The following is a 27,939-nucleotide window of genomic DNA, read 5'->3' as shown; positions in this document are numbered from 1 at the left end:
CATCAACCATCAAAAATTGGCCCGCGGCTGAATCTACAATAATTGCCTACCCCTAGTATAGAAGATTTGATTCAAGGGCACTGTATTTTAAATCAAGGTTGGGGTCTGCTGCCTCCTATTGACAAATAGGTGAATTACATTTCTACTATTCATTCAGACATTGCCTATTTGTATACAGTACATTCTACAGGTAACTGCCAAGATAAAGTTAACACCAGCATAATGTGTATTGATAGGGCATTGGGCCACAATGAGCTGCCAGAACAGCTTCAACGCACCTTAGCATAGATTCTACAAGTGTCTGGATCTCAATTGGAGGGATGCGACACCATTCTGCCAGAACAGCTTCAATGCACCTTGGCATAGATTCTGGAATTGCAGGGATGTGAAACCATTCTTCCACACTAAATTCCATTGTTGGATGTTTTGTTGATGGTCGTGGAAAACGCTGTTTCAGGCGCTGCTCCTGAATCAATTGGGTTGAGATCTGGTGACTGAGAGACACACACACACACACACACACACACACACACACACACACACACACACACACACACACACACACACACACACACACACACACTAAATCCCCTATGCATCTTTGAAACCCCTCTTTCAAAGTCACTGAGATCGCTCTTCTTCTAGCCTTGCAGCCAAAATAATGCTTTCAATATACTTTGTATCCAGCATTTACTGAAGTGTTTTGTTTCTTTTGGCAGCTTCCTGCATTTATGTGGTCAGAATCCTTGGTCCTTGAGAGCTACAGGCTTTTGTTCCAGCCCTGCACTACACACCTGATTCAACTAGTAAATTAATCAGGTGTTTCAGTGCTGGTTTGGATGTTTATTTTGAAAGAGAGTCATGCCTGCACACCCTGTGGCTAGCTCACAGAGTATCTAAGGGTTGACGTGATGAACAGGGATTCAGCTAACATTAAGTACTTTGTGTGCCAGTCGAGATGTCATTCTGAATTATGTTGTTTATTGTATTTGATTTTCATAATAATTTCCTGATTTAGATGGTTCGTCAATACAGTAATCTTCCTCTTCTAATTTGAAATGAGCTCACATTTGACCTCTTTTAGGGTGAATGGAAATAATTGCAGGATAATTTGGTAGTTTGATTGGGGTCGTAGTCTAACATTTTGAATGAGAACTACAGCATGATCAATGCATGAGAGAGTTATCATTAGCCACCTAGCTGAAAAGATAAAAGAAAAACAATAATGATCCACCAATTAAATGGATTGAAATGCCTTTCTCGTCTGTGAGAGCAAGACCATTTGGGCAGAAAAATATTTTTCAGCTGTAGAGCCCATTCATAGTGAATGCTTTGCATAGAGTGGGGGGCTTTGCAGCTGTGCAGGGAAGGTGAAGAGGATTACAAGTCCTGAAAACACATACACACACAAAAACCTGCATGCAAGTACACGCACACTAACGTGGTCGCACACATGCACGAACATACGCACACCCACCCAGATAATAAGAGATACAAACATGCAAGCTTGTTCACATACAAATACGTACACATACATATGCACTGACACACACCACAAAAATATGTCTGGATCGGACTTACGGTTACATTACACAGTGGAGCAGACCAACGGTCCATGTGGACGAGCTGTCACTGAGGGAGGGAGTAGGTCAATACTGCTATTGCTGCAGATTTAGATTCCAGGACAAGCAAATGGCCCACTGTCCTATGAAGTCATTTTTTAATTGATTTTTAACCTTTATTTAACCAGGTAGGCTAGTTGAGAACACCTTTATTTAACCAGGTAGGCTAGTTGAGAACACCTTTATTTAACCAGGTAGGCTAGTTGAGAACACCTTTATTTAAACAGGTAGGCTAGTTGAGAACACCTTTATTTAAACAGGTAGGCCAGTTGAGAACACCTTTATTTAACCAGGTAGGCCAGTTGAGAACACCTTTATTTAACCAGGTAGGCTAGTTGAGAACAAGTTCTCATTTACAACTGCTACCTGGCCAAGATAAAGCAAAGCAGTGTGGCAAAAACAATAACAAAGAGTTACACATGGAATAAACAAAACGTACAGTCAATAACACAATAGAAAAATCTATATACAGTGTGTGCAAGTGTAGAAAGACAATAAATAGGCCATAGTGGCGAAATAATTACAATTTAGCATTAATACTGGAGTGATAGATGTGCAGATGATGATGTGCTAGTGGAAATACTGGGGTGCAAAGAGCAATTTTTTAAAATAACAATATGGGGATGAGGTAGTTGGGTGGGCTATTTACAGATGGGTTGTGTACAGGTAGTGATCGGTAAGCTGATGCTTATAGTTAGTGAGGGAAATGTAAGTCTCCAGCTTCATTGTCTTTTGCAATTCATTCCAGTCATTGGCAGCAGAGAACTGGAAGGAAAGGTGGCCAAAAGAGGTGTTGGCTTTGGGGATGACCAGTGAAATATACCTGCTGGAGTGCGTGCTACGGGTGGGTGACTGTAATCACCAATTGGATACCATAAAAAATAAAATATCTGCTAAATATGTATGTGACCTATTTGATTGAATTATACATTAAAGAAGATTTGTATTCTGTTACTGTTCTTTGTTGTGAAATATTGTGTTTTACTGAGAAATTGAAACAAGTAATATGATGCTAATTTACTAAGTCAATGTGTGTGTCATTACTGCAGTGTAACATTAGGGTACTCTTTTCATACTGAACTATCCGTGACGTCAATAACTCTTTGAGAAAGATTCAAGCAGTCTTGAAAGCTATAACAGCTTGAAGCATAGCGGTATATGGCACTCTCACAGCAGTATGTGACACTCTCACAGCAGTATATGGCACTCTCACAGCAGTATGTGACACTCTCACAGCGGTATATGGCAGCATGCACTGTCTAAGTCGACATTCATTATCACATTTTAGGGAAGACCCAAATCTATTTTATTATTTATTAAGGCAAGCCAGTTAAAAACAAATTATTATTTACAATGACGGCCTAGGAGCAGTGGGTTAACTGCCTTGTTCAGGGGAAGAACGACAGATCTTTACCTTGTCAGCTTGGGGATTTGATCTTGCAACCGTTCGGTTACTGGCCCAACGCTCTAACCACTAGGATACCCACCGCCCTACAGACAGCGGGGTGAAGTAACAACAGTTTATTACTAGAACAGGAGCAGGCAAAACGACAAGTCAAGGCAGGCAGAGGTCAATAATCCAGATCAGCGTCCAGGGCGGTGTGACAAGGTACAGAATGGCAGGCAGGCAGGCTCAGGGTCGGGGCCGGCAGTATAGTCAAAACTAGAAAACATCAATTATAGAAAAAGACGGAAAAAGCGGAAAACCACTGGTAGGCTTGACGGACAAAACGAACTGGCAACAGAGAACACAGGTATAAATACACTGGGGATAATGGGGAAGACGGGTGACACCTGGAGGGGGGTGGAGACAAGCACAAAGACAGGTGAAACAGATCAGGGTGTGACATTTATATTCACAGAATATCTTTCCACTTGACTTTTTGAACCATAAGCCAAACGTCAATAACTACATCTTCAGAGAAAGTGATCTGGAAACACTTTATTCATCGCCATTCTATCACATTGAATGGGAAGGGGTTGTTTTTACATTTTAAAGGTTCTGTTGCTCCACAAGATTCTGACTGACCACTACATGCAATTGCCGCAAAATCATCACTATAACCCTGCATATTTACATAGACTTTACATAGGCTGATCTAGTGACTGAGTTATGAGGTATACTTCACAGATTGAAAAGGGCATTCCTTCCAATGTCAGTATTGAAAAAGGAGTGAGTGTTATTTGAACAGTACCCTGGTCACTGCAACACACTCAGGTGAGACACAGTTAGTGGACATAGCCTGCCTTCTGTAACAGAAGTGATTTTTTACCAACGACACATTCATTTGATTCGAAGCAAGTATACTCTGGATGTCACAAGAGAGCAAATATCTGTTGTACAACGTATTCTTGGGTTTGTGGACTACCGGGCCAGGATTTAATTACTTGGTGACACTTTATTTGGATAGTCCCCTATGTTCAAACTCTAAGCAATCTATCATTTTGATTTATCAAGTGTCAACTGCTCTGAATCCCATGCAAGATCCAACAACTACATTTACTAAACATACTTTCAGCAACTAAGTTGCATGCAGTTGATTATAAATGAAAGTGACAGCTTCAACTGTAGAGCCCTATCCAAACACACTGTTGTTGCCACCTACAGTATTTCATTACATTTTACACATAATCCCCACATTTTATAAAGTGTCAAAGTGTTAGTCCACTCAAAAATATAAGTTAGTCAGATATTTGAAGAAAAAACAATTTACACAACACATGTACACATCTTGATATTAGACTACTTTTGAGGTCTGAAAACAAAGAAGAGGACCGTACGGGGATCTGCAGTGGGGACAGCAGGTAATCTTTAGGAACAGGTATCTGATTGATAGGAACACACTTGTGTCACAGGTAGGATCTGAACCCAGGTTTCCTATAGGAGAAACCACATCTGATAGTTTTAATATATTATTGCGTTGACTTGAAGTGCTTAGATATAGATAGATAGATAGATAGATAGATAGATAGATAGATAGATAGATAGATAGATATAATATGTACATTTATGTCTCCCTTCTAGCCATCTGCTGACTGGGTCAAATGATATCAGCTATTATCTCAATCTATACCAACAATATCAAATTATTGAGCTATAAAAACAAGATGAGGAATGCTTGTTTTTGGCCATTGAAAATAATCTCATCCTAAATCGAATTCCCTGATTGTGTAAATACGTCCTTCTATAATAGATTAACATAAATCAATTATGAGCAATGACTATAAAATGACAAAACGATCACCATAATAATATGTTAGGTCAGCATTCAGCATTTAACATTCTGAACACACATTTCTGGGACATACATATATCAACAACAACACTCCTCATGGACAGTAGAAGATTTCAAATGTTCCTTTAGTACAAGGTTGAATAACTTAGCAGCCTACGACAGCACAGGTTGACATAGCGTTGGCATAGTTCTTGACTCGGATGGTGCGGTATTATGAGAAGGAGGGGTAAAATAGTTTAGTTCTTGACTCGGATGGTGCGGTATTATGAGAAGGAAGGGTGAAATAGTTTAGTTCTTGACTCGGATGGTGAGGTATTACGAGGAGGAGGGTTGAAATAGTTTAGTTCTTGACTCGGATGGTGAGGTATTACGAGGAGGAGGGTTGAAATAGTTTATTTAGTTCTTGACTCGGATGGTGAGGTATTACGAGGAGGAGGGTTGAAATAGTTTATTTAGTTCTTGACTCGGATGGTGAGATATTACGAGGAGGAGGGTTGAAATAGCACTGACATTGTTGTCAACTTGAACGGTGAGGAGGACACGGAGGAGGATGAGAACTACCCTGTAGGAGTGAGGCACTGAAGGAGCCCCAGGTGGCCTCTTGTGTCAGTGTGTGTGAGTGACATTAGCTGTCTACGGTGTAAACAAGTGGGAGAAAGTGAACCCAGAAGGATGCAACCACACTGCAGTGTGTGTGTGTGTGTGTGTGTGTGTGTGTGTGTGTGTGTGTGTGTGTGTGGTTAAACCGGCTCTTCTCTTGCCCATGCATACTGTGAATCCAGGAGGATACAACCACATGTGTGTGTGTGTATTGTGTGTGTGTATTTCATGACATACAATGCATGTTGGTCTGTGTCCTTACACCACAGCGTGTGATCAAACTGACCATTCTCTCTAGCCCATCCAGACCGTCAGCCAAGGTGAATGCAGCCATTCTGCATATTCGTGTGTGTGTGTGTGTGTGTGTGTGTGTGTGTGTGTGTGTGTGTGTGTGTGTGTGTGTGTGTGTGTGTGTGTACAGTATACAGTACATGGACGCCCAACCCCCTATGCCAGTGTATAGTCGAATTGGCCCTTCTCCAGCCCGTCCAGGCCGTCTGCCCAAGTGGAGGTGGGCATGCTGCGGTAGGGGTCCAGCAGGATGCGAAAGCACCGCACGATTAGGATGAGGAGGACACCGAAGAGGAAGAGGACCAGGGCGAAGGTGGTCTTCTGCTCCAGGGTCATGGCGGCGACAAGGGCAGTAGCGGCCACTGATGAGGAAGAGGACGAGGAGAGGCGCTGTCCTCCGGCAGAGTGCAGCAGGGAGAGAGGAGAGGTGAAGGGCTCACCCTCCGTCATCCAGGAGGAGAGGTGCTGGGCGGCTAGGCTACGGGACTCCCACAGGGGGTGCTCTGGCATCCTCATGAAGCCAGCCCCATCCCTCATCCCCTCCAGACGGACCTCATTGTCTAGACAGAAATAGAGAGTGGGGGAGAGGTGGGGAGGGGGTGAGGGAGAGAGAGGGAGGGAGGAAGAGGTGGGTGAAAACAGGGAGACAGAGCAGGGAGGGGTGGGGAGGGGAGAGGGGGATTGAGGGAGGGAGAGCGAGGGAAGGGGGGAGGAGATGGAGGGAAAGAGAGGTGGGAACAGAAAAGGGGAGATAGGGGACAAGAGACAGACAGGGAAAAGAGGTTAGGACAAAAAGACAGACAGCAGTGAGCTCAGAGAAAGATAGACAGACAGAGACAGAATCTGTGTTTTTTTTATTTTTTATTTCACCTTTATTTAACCAGGTAGGCAAGTTGAGAACAAGTTCTCATTTACAATTGCGACCTGGCCAAGATAAAGCAAAGCAGTTCGACACATACAACGACACAGAGTTACACATGGAGTAAAACCATTACAGTCAGAACGGGAACAGTATTTTGTTATTCGTCACCTGAACATAAAAATGTTGACTCAACGCGAATATGATGGGCCAAATTTGAGGGATGGTACAGCTTATCTGAAGAACAGACAAACAAAAACAATTTTCCAAGCAAAATTCCAACTACAGCGTGAAATAGTTTTTTGCTTGTGCTGCTGTTTCTATTAGATTTATCTGAAACAAGGAAAAAAGGGAACGCGACAAGGTGTCCCCAGTTACCCTTTTCGCTTTCATTTTAATAACTTAAAAAAATCGCTGTGAGTCCATATTCTGTGCTGTGCTGAGTAATGTATCTTTAAGGTATTCTAGGATAAATCAACTGTCAAGAACTTGTTTGAAATACGAGTGTCAAGCACTGCACTTTTTCTGACACCTTTTATAGGTTTGACTGGCTCTACAAAGAAGAAGTAAGACACAATCCACTCTGATACGATTTATACTGCAATAAATCAAACAGACAAGCTTAAAAAACAAAATACGGATTCAATTAACAGAAAATGACGTGGAAATTCCTGATGGAAGAAGTCCTATGAGAACTTTCAAGCACCTTAGAACTGCCTCAAAACATCCAAGTTTATTTTTTTAAATTCATTTTTGCTTTATTTAAATGCCACCTTCGAACTTTGAAAACTGCAAGCTTTGGTGTTTATTTTAGAACTGATTGAATTAACACAAGGACATAGGAAAGTAATTTGACGGAAGCTTAATTGTAAAGTGTATGTCTACAAAAGTTCTTCGACAAAAGTTATTTTGATTGAAAAATGTATTTGTCAAATGCCACCTGCCAGATATGAAGTTGCAGTGAGCGTGAGTGAGTGTCAACTGCTGTTTTCCTCAAATATATATCCTGTCTGAAAAGTCCACAGTTCCCCATGCAGTGCTGCCACTTCTAACATGTGACCAAAGTCAAGTTGGCAAGTGCAGATTTGGGTGTCAGTAAGTTGTCACAACTGATTCACAGCTTGGATTGAGCTGCGAGGAGTGCAGACTACCTCATGTAGTTACAGTTGAAATCGGAAGTTTACATACACCTTAGCCAAATTCACAATTCCTGACATTTAATCCTAGTAAAAATTCCCTGTCTTAGGTCAGTTAGGATCACCACTTTATTTTAAGAATAAAAATAATAGCAGAGAGAATGATTTATTTCAGCTTTTATTTATTTCATCACATTCTTAGTGGGTCAGAAGTTTACATACACTTAATTAGTATTTGGTAGCATTGCCTTTAAATTGTTTAACTTTGGTCAAACATTTTGGGTAGCCTTCCACAAGTTTCTGAGTCAATAGAATCACCTTGGGCAGTGATTACAGCTGTGAGTCTTTCTGGGTAAGTCTCTAAGAGCTTTCCACACCTGGATTGTACAATATTTGTACATTATTATTTTAAAAGTTCTTCAAGCTCTCTCAAGTTGGTTGTTGATCATTGATAGACTGACATTTTTAAATCTTGCCAAACTGTAACTAGGCAACTCAAGAACATTCAATGTTGTCTTGATAAGAAACTCCAGTCTATATTTGGCCTTGTGTTTTAGGTTATTGTCCTGCTGAAAGGTGAATTTGTCTACCAGTGTTGGTTAGAAAGCAGACTGAACCAGGTTTTCCTCTAGTTGGTTTATTTTTATCCTAAAAAAACTCCCTAGACCTTTCCGATGACAAGCATACCCATAACATGATGCAGCCACCACCATGCTTGAAAATATGAAGAGTGGTACTCATTGATGTGTTGTGTTTCCCCAAACACAACGCTTTGTATTCAGATATAAAAATATTTTTTGGGCTTTTTTTTGTTGCAGTTTTACTTTAGTGCCTTATTACAAACAGGATGCATGTTTTGGAATATTTATTTTCACTCTGTCATTTAGGTTAGTATTGTGGAGTAACTACAATGTTGGTGATCCATCCTCAGTGTTCTCCTATTACAGCCATTAAACTCTGTGACTGTTTTAAAGACACTATTGGCCTTATGGTGAAATTCCTGAGTGGTGTCCTTCCTCTCCGGCAACTGAGTTAGGAAGGACGACTGTATCTTTGTAGTGACTGGGTGTATTGATATAGCATCCAAAGCTGAAAGGGATATTCAATGTCTGCTTTTTTATTTTTACCCATCTACCAATAGGTGCATTGGAAAACCTATCTGGTCTTTGTGGTTGAATCTGATCTTACAGATAATTGTATGTGTGGGGTACAGAGGTGAGGTAGTCATTCAAAAATCATGTTAAACACTATTATTGCACACAGAGTGAGTCCAAGCAACTTATTATGTGACTGTTAAGCACATTTTACCCCTAAACTTATTTAGGCTTGCCATTACAAAGGGGTTGAATACTTACTGCCTCAACACATTTTAGCCTTTCATTTTAATTAGTAAAAATGACAAAAAAATATAATTCTACTTTGACATTATGGGGTATTGTGTGTAGGCGAGTGACACAAAATCTCAATTGAATCAATTTTAAATTCAGGCAGTAACACAACAAAAAGTGGAAAAAGTCAAGTACTTTCTGAAAGCACTGTACTGTGTGTTCAGGCTCTGGCCCAAGCCATCTGTTTCTGGGACCAATCAGAAAGGTTACAATGTGTTTGCATTCTAGAAATCGCCGGGGAGGTACTCAGATCCAGACTCATTGCGGAGAAGAAACTAATGTCTGTGGGCATGACGTAGCGTTTAGCCGGAGCAAGTAGTTTGGGTAGCCTGGGAAGGCTAAAGTCTCTAAAAAACATCCCTAAAAGCCTCTACATTTTAAACATTACTAATTTCACATTCTTCATCATGCAGTCTCTAAAATGGCAGCCAATAGGAAGTGAGTGGGGGACTTTAAGTGAGTGCGTTCTTAAATTCAGGATTATAAAATACAGCGGGAGTTCTTTGCGCTTGGCGCTAATCAAAGACAGGTATGTGGCAGCAGCCTTCTCCAAGCAGATCAATGCCTGGTACATATTTAGTCCTAAAACTGAGGGGCTCAGGCTTGTTCAAACTCAGGACACATTAGAAAACGGAGAGACTGGAGAGAGAGGGAGACATAAAGGGAAGGAGATAGACAGGAGAGCGAGATAGAGATAAAGAGGGAGAGGAAAGGAGAGAGGCGGCTGATGTATCATCTTCATTCTATTGAAGCACTATCTCTCTCTCTCTGTCTGTCTCTCTCTCTCTCTCTGTCTGTCTGTCTGTCTCTCTCTCTGTCTCTCTCTCTCTCTCTCTCTCTGTTGAAGAGGACACACACTGACTCACAATCACTGCTGCAAATGAAAGAAAATACAATAAACAGATCCATTAAATGTGTCTCATTCTCCGTTCAAACAGTATTGCAGAGGAACAAAACAGTTTAGGACTGTAACGATGAGGGATAAACAAGAGTCTGTGGCAGTCGCATTAGACTTGCGCTTCCAACATTTGATTTGATCTGTTGCAAAGCAATCTGTTGGCTTTGGTTTAGTGCGGCATTGGTGATTGTTTGGAGAGCTATTTTTCAGTCAGAGCTGGAGGTAGAGAGCTGTATATATCAATGCCTTGGTGAATGAATGAATGACTAATAAAGCAGTCTTGCGGAAGGGTTTCTGTGTGCCAGGGATTCTAGAAATATTCAGTCAGTGGTGATAGTCTCCAGTCTTTGAAACATCTGGTGCAGAAATTCAGAGCTATACATTAGCCTAGACACACACTGGGAAAAACAATGCTAGCATTGTTGTACAGTAGAAGTCGACCCAACTGGAACTCAACCTACATACACACACACACACACACACCTGTACACGTTCCCGTACACACACCTGCACACACACACCTGTGCACTCGCACACACACACACACGCACTTGTACACGCACCCGCACACACGCACGCACACACAAACACACACACGCACCCGCACACACGCACGCACAAACACAAACACACACACACACATACACACACATACACACACATACACTCGCACCCACAAACACACACAAATACTCAGGCATTGAGGTACTGGTGCAATGCAGTAAACAGAGCACAATTCTTTCAGAAACAGGGAAAAGCTGTCAGAAAGAGCGTTAGAACACAACGGTGGAATATCTATTCCTTGACAGGTAGTTCAATTTATGGAGCTACTTCAGTGATGTCCCTCTGAGCGGCCCGGTGTCAATGTCGATGTACCGTAGCTGAGGATTTTGTCGTTCAGATCAGGAGTCGTATAGACTACTGTACAACTCACAATACCTGAGGCTTGAAATTCAAGTCTCTTTCTTGCTTCATTTCTCTCTCTCTCCACTCTCGCTCACTTTGCAGAAAAGGGAAATTCTAAAGTCCACCATCCAATTCACTTTATCAGCAAGAACTGACTTTTCTGACATTAGAACAAGTGAGCATAAAGCATTACACAGCACATTACAGGAAGCACAATACCAGTCGCACACCATTTAAAGTATGAACAGACCCATCATGGGAAGTACAACTGCTTCTAGATATCACTCTGCAGTGGAATTAATATACACTATAGACCATATCTTAATGGAAACAGTGAATTGGTTCCAAGGATAGCTACAGACATGTGGTTGCTGTTCTGAGAGCACGTACGTATATTCCTTATGCCAGGGGTGTTTTATCTGCAGAGTACGGGTGTGGGTGCAGGCTTTTCTTCCAGCCAAGCAGGAAGACATAATTGTTGACTGAAGATAATGATTAGTTGTATGTCAAATCGGATGTGTTGACGCTTGTCTGGAACAAAGCCTGCCCTCCCACCAGCTCTCTGTGGATATAACTCTCAAAAGAGGGATGGGAATGTTGAGGAAACCCTTTAATCCACTATTGAATAAGAGGGAAGCTGCAAGTACTCCACACTAAAAAGCAATGTTCCTAGCAGAATTGTCAGAGTCTCTATTGAAACCAATTTCTTAAACACATTTCCCTCCTTGTTGTATGCACTGTCTCTGTCAGTGTCAGAGAGTGATTTGACTGGCTCAGGGGTCTGGTTGTGTCTGTCCTGTCCATCTTGCTCAACCAACCATGAGCTTCCCCCTACAAACTAAAACAAGAAACCACAGCTAGACCCTGTCTGCAGACACCGTGTTTGGAACGCTAACAAAGTGTTGTTCTTAGAACCTGTTTTTTTTTTTTCCCCCTGGGCAGATCATTATTGAAACCAACCATTGTTTGATGGTCAGGCTATGCTGTATCAAAGTTAGTTTGATTGTTACAACGTATCTTATAAAAGGTATAGGTCTTTAAGAATGGTTCCTGCAATACGAACCAAGCATTTCCAAAACAATCCGTACTGTTAGTCAGTGACCTTTAATTCAACCTTATTTTAAGCTGAAGAGAAATATCACTTAACATTCTAAGAACATTCTATGTTTGCTTGAGATTCTTCCTCCCAGCCCTCTGCTGCCTCAGTGGGAAGATTCTCTTCTCTGTGACAGTAGTGGGCTCTTAAACGGTGACATGGTGTCATACAGCCGCCATTGTGGGCAGACAGGGATCAGCTGTGTGTCTGTGACATTTGATTAGCTGTTCAGGAGTCTTATAGCTTGGGGGTAGAAGCTGTTAAGAAGTCTTTTGGAACTAGACTTGGCACTCTGGTACCGCTTGCCGTGTGGTGGCAAAGAGAACAGTCTATGACTAGGGTTTCTGGAGTCTTTGACAATTTTTAGAGCCTTCCTCTGAAACCACCTGGTATAGAGGTTCTGGATGGCAGGAAGATTGGCCCCAGTGATGTACTGCAAAATCTAAGCGGGTTGTCACATGCCTTTTACTGAGGAGTTGCTTCCGGCTGGCCTCTCTACTATAAAGGCCTGATTGGTGGAGTGCTGCAGAGATTGATGACCTTCTGGAAGGTTCTCCCATCTCCACAGAGGAACTCTGGAGCTCTGTCAGAGTGACCATTGGGTTCTTGGTCACCTCCCTGACCAAGGCCCTCCCCCAATTACTCAGAGCTGGGTGGCCAGCTCTAGGAAGAGTCTTGGTGGTTTCAAACTTCTTCCAATTAAGAATGATGGAGGCCACTGCGTTCTTGAGGACCTTCAATGCTGCAGACACAATCCTGTCACTGAGCTCTGCGAACCATTCCTTCGACCTCATGGCTTGCTTTTTGTTCTGACATGCAGTGTCAACTGTGGGACCTTACATAGACAGATGTGTGCCTTTTAAAATCATATCCAATCAATTGAATTTACCACGGATGGACTCCAATCAAGTTATAGAAACATCTCAAGGGATGATCAATGGAAACAGGATGCACCTGAGCTCAAGTTTGAGTCTCATAGAAAAGGGTCTGAAAACTTATGTAAATAACATTTTATTTTTAATACATTTGTAAAAACGTATATAAAAAAATGTTTGCTTTGTAATTATGGGGTATTGTGTGTAGATTGATTAAAAGGAGACAAAATAATTCAAATAATTTTTGAATAAGGCTGTAACGTAACAAAAATGTTGAAAAAGGGAAGGGGTCTGAATATTTTCCGAATGCACTGTATCCTTTGCTAGTTAGTGAGTTCTTAGCCCAGTTATAGATCAAATCAAATTGTACTTCCCGAATACAACAGGTGTAGTAGACCTTACCTTGAAATGCTTACTTACAAGCCTTTAACCAACAATGCAGTTCAAGAAATAGATTAAGAAAATATTTACTAAATAAACTCAAGTAAAAATGTTAGAAAAAGTAACATAATAACATAACAATAAGAAGGCTATATACAGGAGGTACCGGTACAGAGTCAATGTGGAGGCTATATACAGGAGGTACCGGTACAGAGTCAATGTGGAGGCTATATACAGGGGTACCGGTACAGAGTCAATGTGGAGGCTATATACAGGGGTACCGGTACAGAGTCAATGTGGAGAATATATACAGGAGGTACCGGTACAGAGTCAATGTGGAGGCTATATACAGGAGGTACCGGTACAGAGTCAATGTGGAGGCTATATACAGGAGGTACCGGTACAGAGTCAATGTGGAGGCTATATACAGGAGGTACCGGTACAGAGTCAATGTGGAGGCTATATACAGGAGGTACCGGTACCGAGTCAATGTGGAGGCTATGTACAGGAGGTACCGGTACAGAGTCAATGTGGAGGCTATATACAGGAGGTACCGGTACAGAGTCAATGTGGAGGCTATATACAGGAGGTACCGGTACAGAGTCAATGTGGAGGCTATATACAGGAGGTACCGGTACAGAGTCAATGTGGAGGCTATATACAGGAGGTACCGGTACCGAGTCAATGTGGAGACTATGTACAGGAGGTACCGGTACAGAGTCAATGTGGAGGCTATATACAGGAGGTACCGGTACAGAGTCAATGTGGAGGCTATATACAGGAGGTACCGGTACCAAGTCAATGTGGAGGCTATATACAGGAGGTACCGGTACAGAGTCAATGTGGAGGCTATATACAGGAGGTACCGGTACAGAGTCAATGTGGAGGCTATATACAGGAGGTACCGGTACAGAGTCAATGTGGAGGCTATATACAGGAGGTACCGGTACCAAGTCAATGTGGAGGCTATATACAGGAGGTACCGGTACAGAGTCAATGTGGAGGCTATATACAGGAGGTACCGGTACAGAGTCAATGTGGAGGCTATATACAGGAGGTACCGGTACAGAGTCAATGTGGAGGCTATATACAGGAGGTACCGGTACAGAGTCAATGTGGAGGCTATATACAGGAGGTACCGGTACAGAGTCAATGTGGAGGCTATATACAGGGGTACCGGTACAGAGTCAATGTGGAGGCTATATACAGGGGTACCGGTACAGAGTCAATGTGGAGGCTATATACAGGAGGTACCGGTACCGAGTCAATGTGGAGGCTATATACAGGAGGTACCGGTACAGAGTCAATGTGGAGGCTATATACAGGCGGTACCGGTACCGAGTCAATGTGGAGGCTATATACAGGCGGTACCGGTACTGAGTCAATGTGGAGGCTATATACAGGGGGTACCGGTACTGAGTCAATGTGGAGGCTATATACAGGGTATTACGGTACAGAGTCAATGTGGAGGCTATATACAGGGGGTACCGGTACCGAGTCAATGTGGAGGCTATATACAGGAGGTACCGGTACCGAGTCAATGTGGAGGCTATATACAGGAGGTACCGGTACAGAGTCAATGTGGAGGCTATATACAGGGTATTACGGTACAGAGTCAATGTGGAGGCTATATACAGGGGGTACCGGTACCGAGTCAATGTGGAGGCTATATACAGGGTATTACGGTACAGAGTCAATGTGGAGGCTATATACAGGAGGTACCGGTACCGAGTCAATGTGGAGGCTATATACAGGAGGTACCGGTACCGAGTCAATGTGGAGGCTATATACAGGAGGTACCGGTACCGAGTCAATGTGGAGGCTAATACAGGAGGTACTGGTACCGAGTCAATGTGGAGGCTAATACAGGAGGTACCGGTACCGAGTCAATGTGGAGGCTATATACAGGAGGTACCGGTACTGAGTCAATGTGGAGGCTATATACAGGGGGTACCGGTACCGAGTCAATGTGGAGGCTATATACAGGAGGTACCGGTACCGAGTCAATGTGGAGGCTATATACAGGCGGTACCGGTACAGAGTCAATGTGCAGGGTTGCAGGTTAGTCAAGGTAATATGTACATGTAGGTAGGGGCATAGATAATAAACAGCGAGTAGCAGCAGTGTAAAATGGGGGGGGGGGGGGGGGGGTCAATGTAAATAGTCTGGTGGCCATTTGATTAATTGTTCATCAGTCTTATGGCTTGGGGGTATAAGCTGTTAAGGAGCCTTTTGGACCTAGACTTGGTGCTCCGGAACCGCTTGCCGTGTGGTAGCACAGAGAATAGTCTATGACTTGGGTGACTGGAGTCTTTGACAATCTTTTGGGCCTCCCTATGACACCGCCTAGTGTATAGGTCCTGGATTGCAGGAAGCTTGGCCAAAGTGATGTACTGGGCCGTACGCACTACCCTCTGTTGCGCCTTACGTTCAGATGCGGCGCAGTTGTCACACCAGGTGGTGATGCAACCGGTCAGGATGCTCTCGATGAGGATATGAGGACCCATGCCAAATCATTTCAGTCTCCTGAGGGGGAAAAGGTGTTGTCGTGCCCTCTTCACGACTGTCGTGGTGTTTTTGGACCATGATAGTTCATTGGTGATGTGGACATCACACTCTCGACCCAATAGGATCAGCAATAGGGTAGTGATTGCTTCCTACAAGAGCACAAAATGTGTACATTTCTAGACATCTTTGAAAAACAAGTCAGGTAAAGAGCTTTGTCAGGTAAAAATACAGTGTTGTATTTTGAGGCAGGCTTGAATAAGCTTAGTAGCCAATAGGCAGAGGGTAGCATAATGTGTCTGATTCTCTGTAATGATGGTATGGGAATAATAAAGCACTGTATTTTGTACAGTGGTTACTTGCATCAAACAACACAACAAAAGTGTGAGGATAGTGGATAAACAGGTTAATGTCAAGCCCTGCATGTTTTTTTCTCATGGAATGTAGGCCTACATTGAACACCACACATTGGCTGCTGCTGTGGCTGAATGATAGAACAGCTCTTTCCATGTTACAATTGGGATGCATGTTTTCCATTGTTTTTGATGGTAGGACACTCTAGAAGGTCTACATTACGATCAAATAGCCACAGTAGCCTACTTGGTCATTGTTAAAACTGTAACTTAAAGTCGGTACAGCCTCAGTGTTCGCATTAAATGTGCCTTTGAAGTGGCACAGAATTTTCACAACATTCAAGTTTGCTCAGCAGACCTGAAATTTGCCCTGTTCTGAACGGTAATAATGAAAAATGGTGTAATATCAAAGATTAACAATAATTTCTCTGTTAAACTATTATGAAACCACAATGCCTTAGAGACACACAAAATAAGTTTATGTCCATAACATATTCCTATAGGGCCCGATTTAGATTTCCGAAATTAAGCCTTATCTTAAGCATGCCTTTCCTACACACTTCTCAGTAGTTGCTATTCAGACTTACCTTATGAAGGTGCGTAACGGGCTTTGCAGGCATGGTTCCCTTGAGCACACTGAATAAATGTAATTGATCAGGAGAAAACCTTCCCACTTGCCTGCCAACATATTTTCTTGTGGAGTTTTCATTCAATTCCCTTTAAATACAGTGTACCTTTTAGTTCGAATTTTGTCTACAGACTTAAAAGAAAATATTGAGAGAATGGGTTCAGAATATTAGGGATCAATGAAACATTTAAATATTCGTCTCTATTTCGGCAGCAATTGGTAGATGGAAAAATACTCTGATCTTGTAGATTATTTAGGGCTAGGAAAGTATTAGGTTATGGATATAAAAGAAAGAAAATGGTGTTTGCACAAAAGAAAGAAAATGGTGTTTTGATTCATTCTGAAAATTGCTACATTCAGTTCTTTAACACATGGTAATATTGGAAGATTAGTGTACGTAGAATTATGATAGGGAGAATAGTGTACAATAGTAGGCTTTACCCTCGTCTATTGCCTGCACTAACCATGGAACTGTGTGATGACACAGTCAAGTATTGTGCCATGCGTCAGGTTCAAACTGCTTGGTCTGCGCTCCACTTCATAATGATTGAATTAGCCTACATGTCTTTTTTTATATATTACCCTCAGCAACAACCACATGGCTGTGACTGCGTTTACAGAGGAAGCAAATGAAGGTAAACGAAACAATGGAATTAAATGGAATTATAATGTAGGCTATACCAACTAAAGGGAACTAACAGAAAATTGAATATGTTTTGTTATTAGGCCTACTGACGGTCCATACTGATAGTGACTAATATTTAACATGATAGAAACAGGAAACAGAGAAAGTCACGGTAACCTATAATTAAGACATTCAAGGGTACTCATCCCTGCAAGTTAAAAGGCTGTGCAATTTAAATTCTGCACAATGGTACAGCGTTTTATAAACTACTGTGGGAAAGTTGATATGTTGATTTGCTTCAGTGTGCTGCCATATGACTGGTTTCACATTTGTCTCCAGCGATTATAAGGTCAAATAGATCTAAAATAAGTGTAATTTATTACACAATTCCCTTATCTAAGCAGATTACTCATTTACCTAGCTCTTATCAAGTTAGAAAGGACAGTGCATGGGGAATGGTGTAATTTCTATAGGAAAAAATGTAGTTGCCGCTATTTCCACGTGGAACTGGTAGGTTTGCTAGACCTTATTCATGTTACCCTCACGTGTAAAGGTGATGGAATTATTAGGACATTAAGTCAAGATCAGAATAAGGCGTATCTGTAGACACACCTCCACCACACCTTAATTTATTGGACCTGCACACAAAAAGAAATAGCAGGTGAATAGCATGCTATTCTCACGCTTAAGTTCAAGGTCAGAATACGCAGAGAGAGAAAAGCGCATTAAAAGGGAATTATGTTCCATTTACTCGTGCTTAACTCCGGTTGGAATCGGGTCCATAGCGAAATGCTTATTAAAATGCAACAGGGGATCTGTGAAAAGGATACGCCTGGAGACAGACCGACCTGCTGCAGGAACATTTGCTCAAGACATCACAAGGGAACACGGGCAGCGAAAGTACAACTTGAAAGACCTTGGAGAGGGACTTAATGCAATATGTACGGTCAGAGTAATGCAATAATGGTATGTGTGTTCTTGTAGTACATTTTGCCTGTTAGAGGGCATTGTCATGACTCTTGTCAGCAAATTCCTATAAGAAATATTATAAATGGTTTTATTGTTATATTCATAGTCTCGTATAGGGGGTAATAAGTATGTTCATAAATCATATGTTTTTTACATTTCAGCAGACACTCTAATCCAGAGCAATTTGGGTTAAGTACCTTGCTCAAGGGCACAACAACAGATTTTTTCCACCTATTCAGCATGGGGATTCAAACCAGCAACCTTTTGGTTACTGGTCCAATGCTCTTAACCACTAGGGTACTTAATAAGAGCACAGTGAAGTGTTCTTGTTGTTCTTTTTACTCTTTGTGTAGGAAAAAACCTTACACAACTGACCATAAGTGCACTTATTAATCACATAGATTCGACTGGGAATGATTGTTAATTGACTACAGCAATAACCAAGCCAGCAAAGATCCATTCCATCGATTTTAACCTTTAAAATCAATATTCATTTGGACCGTGAGGGGAGACTTCGGCATTAAGTAATTGATGTTTCATGGGTTAAAATATCCTGCCTTTCCTTGTCTGTGAACAAATGCCACACACACACACACACACACACACACACCTATATCTAGCCACTCCATGACTCACAATCACACACACTCTTTTGTTTCTCTTCTTCCTCCTTTTTAATTATCCGTTAATCACAATGTTTAACTAAACAAATCATTCCCAAACCCATGTGAGCAAACTGATCAAATCAAATGTGATTGTATTACTCTATATTACTATTTTTTAAATATAATTTGTTTTATAAAACCTTTATTACATGACTATATCATAATGTATCCTGTCTGTCTGTCTGTCTGTCTACATTAATCTATTCAATGTCATCTCTGTAACCTCTCTGTCTGTCTTTCTGTCTCTATGTGTCTGTCTGTCTGTCTGTACCTGGGTATGGGTGTGGGATGGGGGTGTTACTGGGGTGGAGCTGGGATGGGGGTGGGGATAAAATGGGGTGGTGCTGGGGTGGGGGTGTGGTGGTGATGGGGCTGGGGTGTGGGTGGGGCTGGGGTGGGGTGGGGCTGTGATGGGTGGGGCTGTGGTCGGGGTGGTGATGGGTGGGGCTGGGGTAGGGTTGGTGTTGGGTGGGGCTGGTGATGGGTGGGGCTGGGGTGGGGCTGGGGTAGGGGTGGTGATGGGTGGGGCTGGGGTGGGGCTGGGGTAAGGGTGGTGATGGGTGGGGCTGGGGTAGGGCTGGGGTAGGGGTGGTGTTGGGTGGGGTGGGGCTGGGGTGGGGCTGGGGTAGGGGTGGTGATGGGTGGGGCTGTGGTCGGGGTGGTGATGCCTGGGGGTGGGGTTGAGGAATACAGAGGGGAGGAAATAGAACACACACAAAAAATCTGATATTTTCAATGCCTGCATAAGCGTTTGACGTCAATTTTTATTTATTTAACTAGGCAAGTCAGTTAAGAACAAATTCTTATTTCCAGTGATGGCCTACCCCGGCCAAACCCTAACCCGGACGATGCTGGGCCAATTGTGCGCCGCCATATGGGACTCCCATTTCCCGTCGGGTGTGATACAGCCTGGAATCGAACCAGGGTCTGTAGTGACGCCTCTAGCACTGAGATGCAGCGCCTTAGACTGCTACGCCACTCAGGGGCCCCTAATGAACCACATCAACATAATATAATAATCTTGTAATATGCGTATGCCCACGCAGAATATGTCATAATCACAGCCAATCAGGTCAGATTTCAATGCTTGTCTACAATGAAATATACTGGAGATTTAAATATTGCAACTGACTAACATGATTTACGAAACTTGCCAAGCAGTCCATGCATTGTCTGCCTGCTGTGAGCTGTAACTCGACAGTCTATGGAGTTCAAACCTAGGCTTTGATTTGACTGCTGATCCGGGAACTCACCAAGGGACATAATCTTCCGCTCCGAGATGTGTTCTCATAAACAGATTATCTCGAGTTACGATAATAGTATTGTTAATATGCCTACTGGATAACTTATTTGTATTGCTTTTAATCTTTTTAAATGAATTTATCTTATTAACACTTTGTTCTAGCTAGCTATTTGGGTAGGTAGCTATCAAGTAAACCCAATGAAGACATGGCTAAAGGTCAATCAGATTTGTGAACATGGTCCTTAGCTGTGTGTTGCCGCTTTCCATGTTGTCTATTGTCTGTAGCTTGTGAGGTGTGGAAACACTTTGTTGCTTTTATGGATTTTGTCTTGTTACTTTTTGTACTGTCTGTGTGGTTGAAAATTAGACGGCTGGTTAAAACCGGCACTTTTACTGAAACGTTGATTAATGTGCACTGTCCCTGTAAAAAAAAAAAAAAAAAAAAAAACTATTAACTTGGTGCGCTGTAAATGGTTAAAGACTTTGGACTCTGTCATGTTTATCAAAGTGTTGTGGGAGTGGAAGTGATTGTTATCTGCAGCCTCACTGGAACTGTGATCAAAGTACATTCACACAGGGCACTGGTGCTCTCAGGAAAGTTGCACTTGTTCGCGCAGTCACGTTGTGAACAACTTTGGGAAAAGGACAGAAAAGGTTGAAGGGATGAAGCAAGAAAAGACTCAGATGAAGGATTTCCTGGAGAATATCAGTGTTCTGCAAGCGGTGCTGACACTCCCCCTCTTAGGTCCGGCGTGTATTGGGTTGATGGTGTACCTTATGTTTACGTCTCTGTGGCTGCTGCCTACTCTCTACTTCATATGGCAGTTAAAGGACCGGCACACACCTGAAAGAGGGGGTAGGAGAACTGCATTTGTGAGAAACTGGAAAGTGTGGAAGCTGGTAAGGGACTACTTCCCAATGAAGTTGGTGAAGACAGCGGAGTTGAACCCAAACAAGAACTACATCTTAGGGTGTCATCCACATGGGGTCTTGAGTCTCGGAGCTTTTACTACTTTCACCACGGAGGCCTGTGGCTTTATGGACCTCTTCCCTGGGGTGCGCTCCTGTCTCTGCATCCTGAGTGGCCTCTTCAAGATCCCCCTCTACAGGGAATATGTCATGGCCACAGGTTGTTGTCCAGTCAGCAAGCCCAGTCTCAAGCACCTTTTGTCTAAAAGTGGGAAAGGCAACGCGCTGGTGATTATTATAGGGGGCGCTGCTGAGTCTCTGCTGAGTGTGCCTGGGGTCAACGCTGTGGTTATGAAGCAGAGGAAAGGCTTTGTCAAGGTGGCCCTGGAGTTTGGGGCTGACCTGGTGCCCGTCTACTCGTATGGGGAAAACGATATGTTCCGCCAGGTGATCTTCTCAGAAGGCAGTGTGGGCTGGAGGTTACAGCAGCTCTGTAAGAAGATCATGGGCTTTGCCCCTTGTCTGTTCATGGGTGAACGCTGGTTCTGGATGCCTTACCACTGCCCTGTCACCATTGTCGTGGGTAGTCCTATCCCAGTGCCAAAGAGGCCTTCTCCCACTCAGGAGGAGGTGGACCACTATCATGGCCTATACATGGAGTCCCTGGCCAAGCTCTTCAATGAGCACAAAGTCAGCTGTGGACTCTCAGACAGCCACGAGCTGCTGATCACATAAGCCAATCATTTTGACAACGTGAATGAGGTGATTTGTCATGGTGTCCTTCTCTGTACTGTAGCCCACCGATCTCCACAGTGAGTATGTTTACACGCACAGTAATAATTCTATATTAACTGATCATATCGATGATATACTGATTATGACAGTACTGCGAGTTTGGCAGTAGTCATGATTATCTTAATCGGCGTAAAGCGAAGCATAAACGGACTAAAATACCTATATTTTTTTGCAATCTTTTAAATTATTTGGATACCTTATTCAGAGATCCTGCGGTGTAGTTGATCTGCACATGTGCTATCATAAGCGCGAGCCTCCCTCTTTGGCGCATGTGAATTGAATTCATATAATCTGAAAGTATGCATCTAAGAAATAGGTTTCACAGACAAACTCTATATTTCCGAAGTCAAAGTCTTCCCAAAAAATGATATGATTGCTGTGATAGGACCTTAATTTGTATTGGTCATTTTCTACATTTCTTTAAGTCCCATCACCCTTATTATCAGCTGACCATGTAAACAGGATGTTTAGGGAATTATTTCTTCTTGCAAATCATAACAATGTTTTAATCAAATTATTATATGAATCAGAGTATTCACAACGATCCTATTACTGAATGCATGTTAACATACTCAGTGAGACTACTCGAATGAAAGCATTCCAACTCAGTATCTGATCCAGCGATGTCCCAATCATTGATCCCTGGATCCACCAAGCTGCCTGTCTAATTGACGCATCGCTTTGACTGCATTTACTGTAAGAATGAATTCAAGGGGAAATTGTATGTGGTTTATATGTAGCAATAATTTAACCATGAATCTGAATACCTTTAAGATCCACTCAATTTCATAACAAACAGTAATTGATTGTGTGACTTAGGATTTATGAAGAAATACTGTGCTTACATGTTGAGTATAATCAATCAGACCTTGTGGCCACCAGCAGCACCTGAGCAATGTTAATCAGGGATCATAACATTCTTTCATGTTTAACAGTTGACTTTGAATAACTTGTGCAGTAGAGCTGCCGAATACTGACTATTTGCAATACAGTAATATATAGAAACTATGTATTTCTGCTGATATGTATTTTAATAAATTTGGCTTGTGGTGAAGGTTCACTTTGACCACAGGATTTTGCCACAATGTTTTAATTTATTTAATCCTTCCTGTGAACTGCGAAGTGGATGCAGATAGCGGCGGTGAGAGGTTTTGGACATAAACAGAGTGGGAGTGTCTTTCAGTGCTATGATTCACAAGCTGTAGAGATCTATCATAACATTTCAATATTTCTCTCTCATCACATACACATATTACGGAATACTCTTCTCTACAGGACAAAGTAGTTGTTACCCAACTATCCCAATCATCTTTGACATGGAAAATGAATGTAGATTTAAAATACACCACCGTTCAAAAGTTTGGGGTCACTTCGAAATGTCCTTGTTTTTGAAAGAAAAGCACATTTTGTGTCCATTAAAATAACATCAAATTGATTATAAATACAGTGTAAACATTGTTAATGTTGTAAATGACAATTGTAGCTGGAAACGGCTGATTATTTCAATGGAATATCTATCCATTATCAGCAACCATCACTCCTGTGTTCCAACAGCACGTTGTGTTAGTTAATCCAAGTTTTTCATTTTAAAAGGCTAATTAATCATTAGGAAACCCTTTTGCAATTATGTTAGCACAGCTGAAAACTGTTGTTCTGATTAAAGAAGCAATAAAACTGGCCTTCTTTAGACTAGTTGAGTATCTGGAGCATCAGCATTTGTGGGTTTGATTACGGCTCACAATGGCCAGAAATAAAGCACTTTCTTCTGAAACACGCCAGTCTATTCTTGTTCTGAGAAATGAAGACTATTCCAGGTGAGAAATTGCCAAGAAACTGAAGATCTCGTACAATGCTGTGTACTACTCCCTTTACAGAACAGCGCAAACTGGCTCTAACCAGAATAGAAAGAGGAGTGGGAGGCCCCGGTGCACAACTGAGAAAGAGGACAAGTACATTAGAGTGTCTCGTTTGAGAAACAGACACCTCACAAGTTCTCAACTGGCAGCTTCATTAAATAGTACCCGCAAAACACCAGTCTCAACATCAACAGTGAAGAGGTGACTCCGGGATGCTAGCCTTCTAGGAAGAGTTCCTCTGTCCAGTGTCTGTGTTCTTTTGCCCATCTTAATCTTTTCTTTTTATTGGCCAGTCTGAGATATGGCTTTCTCTTTGCAACTCTGCCTAGAAGGCCAGCATCCCGGAGATCATTCATGAAAACCAGCTTCAGAGCGCTCAGGACCTCAGACTGGGGCAAGATTCACTTTCAAAGGTGCTTCAACAAAGTACTGAGTAAAGGTTCTGAATACTTATGTACATGTATTATTTCAGTTTTCTATTTTTAATACATTTGCAAAAATGTCTAAAAAAACAGTTTTTCCTTTGTCATTATGGGATATTGTGTGTAGATTGATGAGGGTAAAAAATTATTTATTCAATTTTAGAATAAGGCTGTAACATAACAAAATGTGGAAAAAATCAAGGGGTCTGAATACTTTCCGAATGCACTGAAGACAATGTAAACCATGTTAGCCATTGTGTAGCATTTAGAGTAGAACAAAAAGCTGGCCACTCTACCAGACAGCTTAATGTCATGAGTGGTGACAGGTTTTAATTATAAATATGATTCTGCCTCAGTGCTGGACCAAATACACGTCCAGGTGTGCCCATAACATGTTCAAATCTAAATCATTGCAGTTTTCTGTCATCAAAGCAGACATACCTATAAAAATACATAGATAGATATAAATATATACTACAATAGCCTACTGGTATTCAGTATCTTGAAATGTTCTGCACCTGGTCATACAACATACTTGTCTTTATGCAGGTCATCAATAGACCATCAAATACAAATTATGAGTACATAAATCTAAAAACAGACGAAAAATAATGACATTTATAATATGCAGAAGATTCATTCAGAAGTCAAGAGGGCTAACATATACAGGCTACTGTTAATTAGATTTACAATTGGAATTTTATGCAGTAGCCTATGGAAATGCGACCTCATCAAATCAAGGTGCTTCTAATGAATATTGGAATTAAATATTAAAAAAATACAATTTAAAAGTTAGTCACAACAAACAGGCTAACACCCAATGTAACACTTAAAACATGTAGCCTAGTCACAGGTGTAGGCTACAATATCAAATGTAACGACACATTAATTTAGGTGGCGATTTAACCTTCAGCCTAAAATAACCTATAGTTATAGCCATTTTCTGTTCCACCTACTGAGGTGACCTCACCTCAAGCATATGCTCATTCACTCAACAAGTGAAAAGCCGATATCGATGCCGACGACCCTGTCACAGGCAATCAGACACTACTGGAGAGTATCTTCTCAATACACAAAACAAACAACGAAATCTTTGAGAAATTAACAGGAAAAATAAGAAAATATTCACAACTATTTAGGTGAAAACATTGAGTTTATACCTTTGTCTCCCTGCGAGAACGTCGGATCCATTTCCAGAGTTACACAGGGAACCAGAGGGTTTCGCCCATTCTACCTTCCCCTCTCCCCTTCAATATCAGCACATATTGAAAAGACAAGACAAGGACGAAAAGGAAGAAATGTTGTGAACAAAAGGTTAACTTGGGTCTTCAAAAATGGTAACAATGCAGTCCTCGGTTCAATGAAATTGGCAATGCAGGGAGACTGGCTCCAACCGCTCGGCGCACATCGTTGCGCGTCTGCTGTGTGTGCTAGAGTTTATGGACTCAACTGGTAGAGGAAATCACCGGGTTCCCCCCATACACACTCCATCATACAGCTAGGAAGGGAGGGGCACCCATACTGAATTTGCGCCAGTGATGCGTTTTTTAAATAGATTTTTCTAGAGCAACAATTGGAAAGTATTGGTCTATTTTTTAAATAGCGAATAAATATTTTGGGGGGTTTGTATTTGATTAGGACTATATATTTCTCATTGATAGGCTTCTACTGATATAAGCCTATAAATCCATGGAAGATGGTAATCAATCAAATATATGTCTACGACGGAGTCAGTGAAATTACGCACAGCTTTCTCAAAATACAGTATGTCAGTCTATGGATATTTTTCGATTGATAAAACACTCTGTCAAAAAAAAATTACACAGTCATGCATTTTCAAATCTACAAAACGGAGGCTTAAATGTATTATTGTACTCAAACCATTTCTGGACACAATAAATCCTCAGGGAGATTATGTCATCAGCATATGTTCTCACATTGAGTGGGTGAAGCAAATCAATTTCCTGATTTGATATAAAAATCTTTAGAAGCAATAATCCTCTCATATAGATATCTAAGCAGATGAGAATAGTCTCCAGATATCGTATTCCCCTTCTCTCTGTATAATTATCCATCCATTATGAGTAAAAAAATAGCATATGAAACAGAAACAGGGTTCTCAACATACTCTGATAATGGCAGGGTATGTTTTTCAATGGAAATATATTTATATTTGACTTAAATGGCACTCTGAGCTTTCCATTGGTCCTCATAATGAAGAGTGATCGTGCAGGGTTGTTTTACTGTTAAAACAACAGTTTTACTGAAATTGCACTACAGTGACCATTAACTAAGGAAGCTCCACAACAATCAGTTGGCCCTCTATAACCTTACGTTACTGCCTTATTCTAAAATGGGATTCAACTGTTTTTCTCCCCTCATCAATCTGAACAGAATAACCCATAATGACAAAGCAAAAACATTTTTTAAAAACTTTTTTGAAAATGTATATATATAGTTTCCTGATCTTTCTTATATCTCTCAGATATGGGACAGACACTTAAAAACAAACTTCATTGTGATATTATTCCATGTAGTGAATGTAATTCAATGTGTTTCTATTGGCTAATATCAGTAATGCCAAATTCAATGTGTTTCTATTGGCTAATATCAGTAATGCCAAATTCAATGTGTTTCTATTGGCTAATATCAGTAATGCCAAATTCAATGTGTTTCTATTGGCTAATATCAGTAATGCCAAATTCAATGTGTTTCTATTGGCTAATATCAGTAATGCCAAATTCAATGTGTTTCTATTGGCTAATATCAGTAATGCCAAATTCAATGTGTTTCTATTGGCTAATATCAGTAATGACAAATTCAATGTTTCATCTAATATATATATTTTTTTATACGTTAAGGGGTCTTAACATTTGAAATCAAATAGCTAAATTATCCCTGATAGGACCATCTTAAAACGGCTTAGAACCACCCCACCCCCTCCCAGCTTAGACAGGGCTTAAACGCTAAAGGGGTTAAACAGTATGATTATTACACAGGTGCACCTTGTGCTGGGGATAATTAAAGGTCACTCTAAAATGTGCAGTTGTGTCACACAACACAATGCCACAGCTGTCTTAAGTTGAGGGAGCTTGCAATTGGCATTCTGACTGCAGGAATATCCACCAGAGCTCTTGCCAGATAATTGAATGTTAATTTTCTCAAAGATTATCAATGGAAACAGGATGCACCTGAGCTCAATTTCGATTAAAATAGCAAACAGTCTGAATACTTATGTAAATAAGGTATTTCTGCTTTTATTTTAATACATTTTCACAAATATCTAAAAACCTATTTTTGCTTTGTCATTATGGGGTATTGTGTGTAGATTGATGAGTATGTTTTAAATCAATTTTAGAATAAGGCTGTAGCGTAACAATATGTAGAAAATGTCAAGGGGTCTGAATACTTTCCAAATGCACTGTATACTGTATGTGGCTGTAAACTAATGTAAGGTCCATTGGTCTTTCTACTTCCTAATTGTTCTGGTTGGTATGTTAAATTGGAAGCTGATCCTAGATTAACACTTAGCAATCGTGTCTGGGCAACAGTCTCAATCATTTCCATTGAGTCTGGTGCCAGGGGGAACACTGCATAAGACACACCCAGAGCAATGTATTTAGAGAGTAGGGACATTGAGGTTTCTGGTTTATAATGCATTTACATGACACTTCAACATTC

At 41.4% G+C, this 27,939-nt stretch overlaps 2 protein-coding genes across 2 annotated transcripts; one reads left to right on the top strand and one right to left on the bottom strand.

The window, feature by feature from the left end:
* Window positions 1-5,776: 5,776 nt before the first annotated feature.
* LOC110523206 (cortexin-3) lies at window positions 5,777-26,642 on the bottom strand. Its single transcript, XM_021601693.2, has 2 exons — window positions 25,419-26,642; window positions 5,777-6,309 (listed from the first exon to the last, which is right to left on the bottom strand). Exons 1-2 carry the CDS (start codon window positions 25,447-25,449, stop codon window positions 5,906-5,908), a joined length of 435 nt encoding a protein of 144 aa, XP_021457368.1. The 5' UTR covers window positions 25,450-26,642; the 3' UTR covers window positions 5,777-5,905.
* On the top strand, window positions 20,800-23,425 carry LOC110523205 (diacylglycerol O-acyltransferase 2-like). The gene has a single exon (XM_036976791.1). The coding sequence runs from the start codon at window positions 20,940-20,942 to the stop codon at window positions 21,918-21,920; it is 981 nt and encodes a 326-aa protein (XP_036832686.1). The 5' UTR covers window positions 20,800-20,939; the 3' UTR covers window positions 21,921-23,425.
* Window positions 26,643-27,939: the final 1,297 nt, after the last annotated feature.

Source organism: Oncorhynchus mykiss, chromosome 5, assembly GCF_013265735.2.
Source record: "Oncorhynchus mykiss isolate Arlee chromosome 5, USDA_OmykA_1.1, whole genome shotgun sequence".
NCBI lineage: Eukaryota > Metazoa > Chordata > Actinopteri > Salmoniformes > Salmonidae > Oncorhynchus > Oncorhynchus mykiss.
Note: the sequence above shows the minus strand (reverse complement) of the source record. Positions and strands in the feature narration are given on the sequence as shown.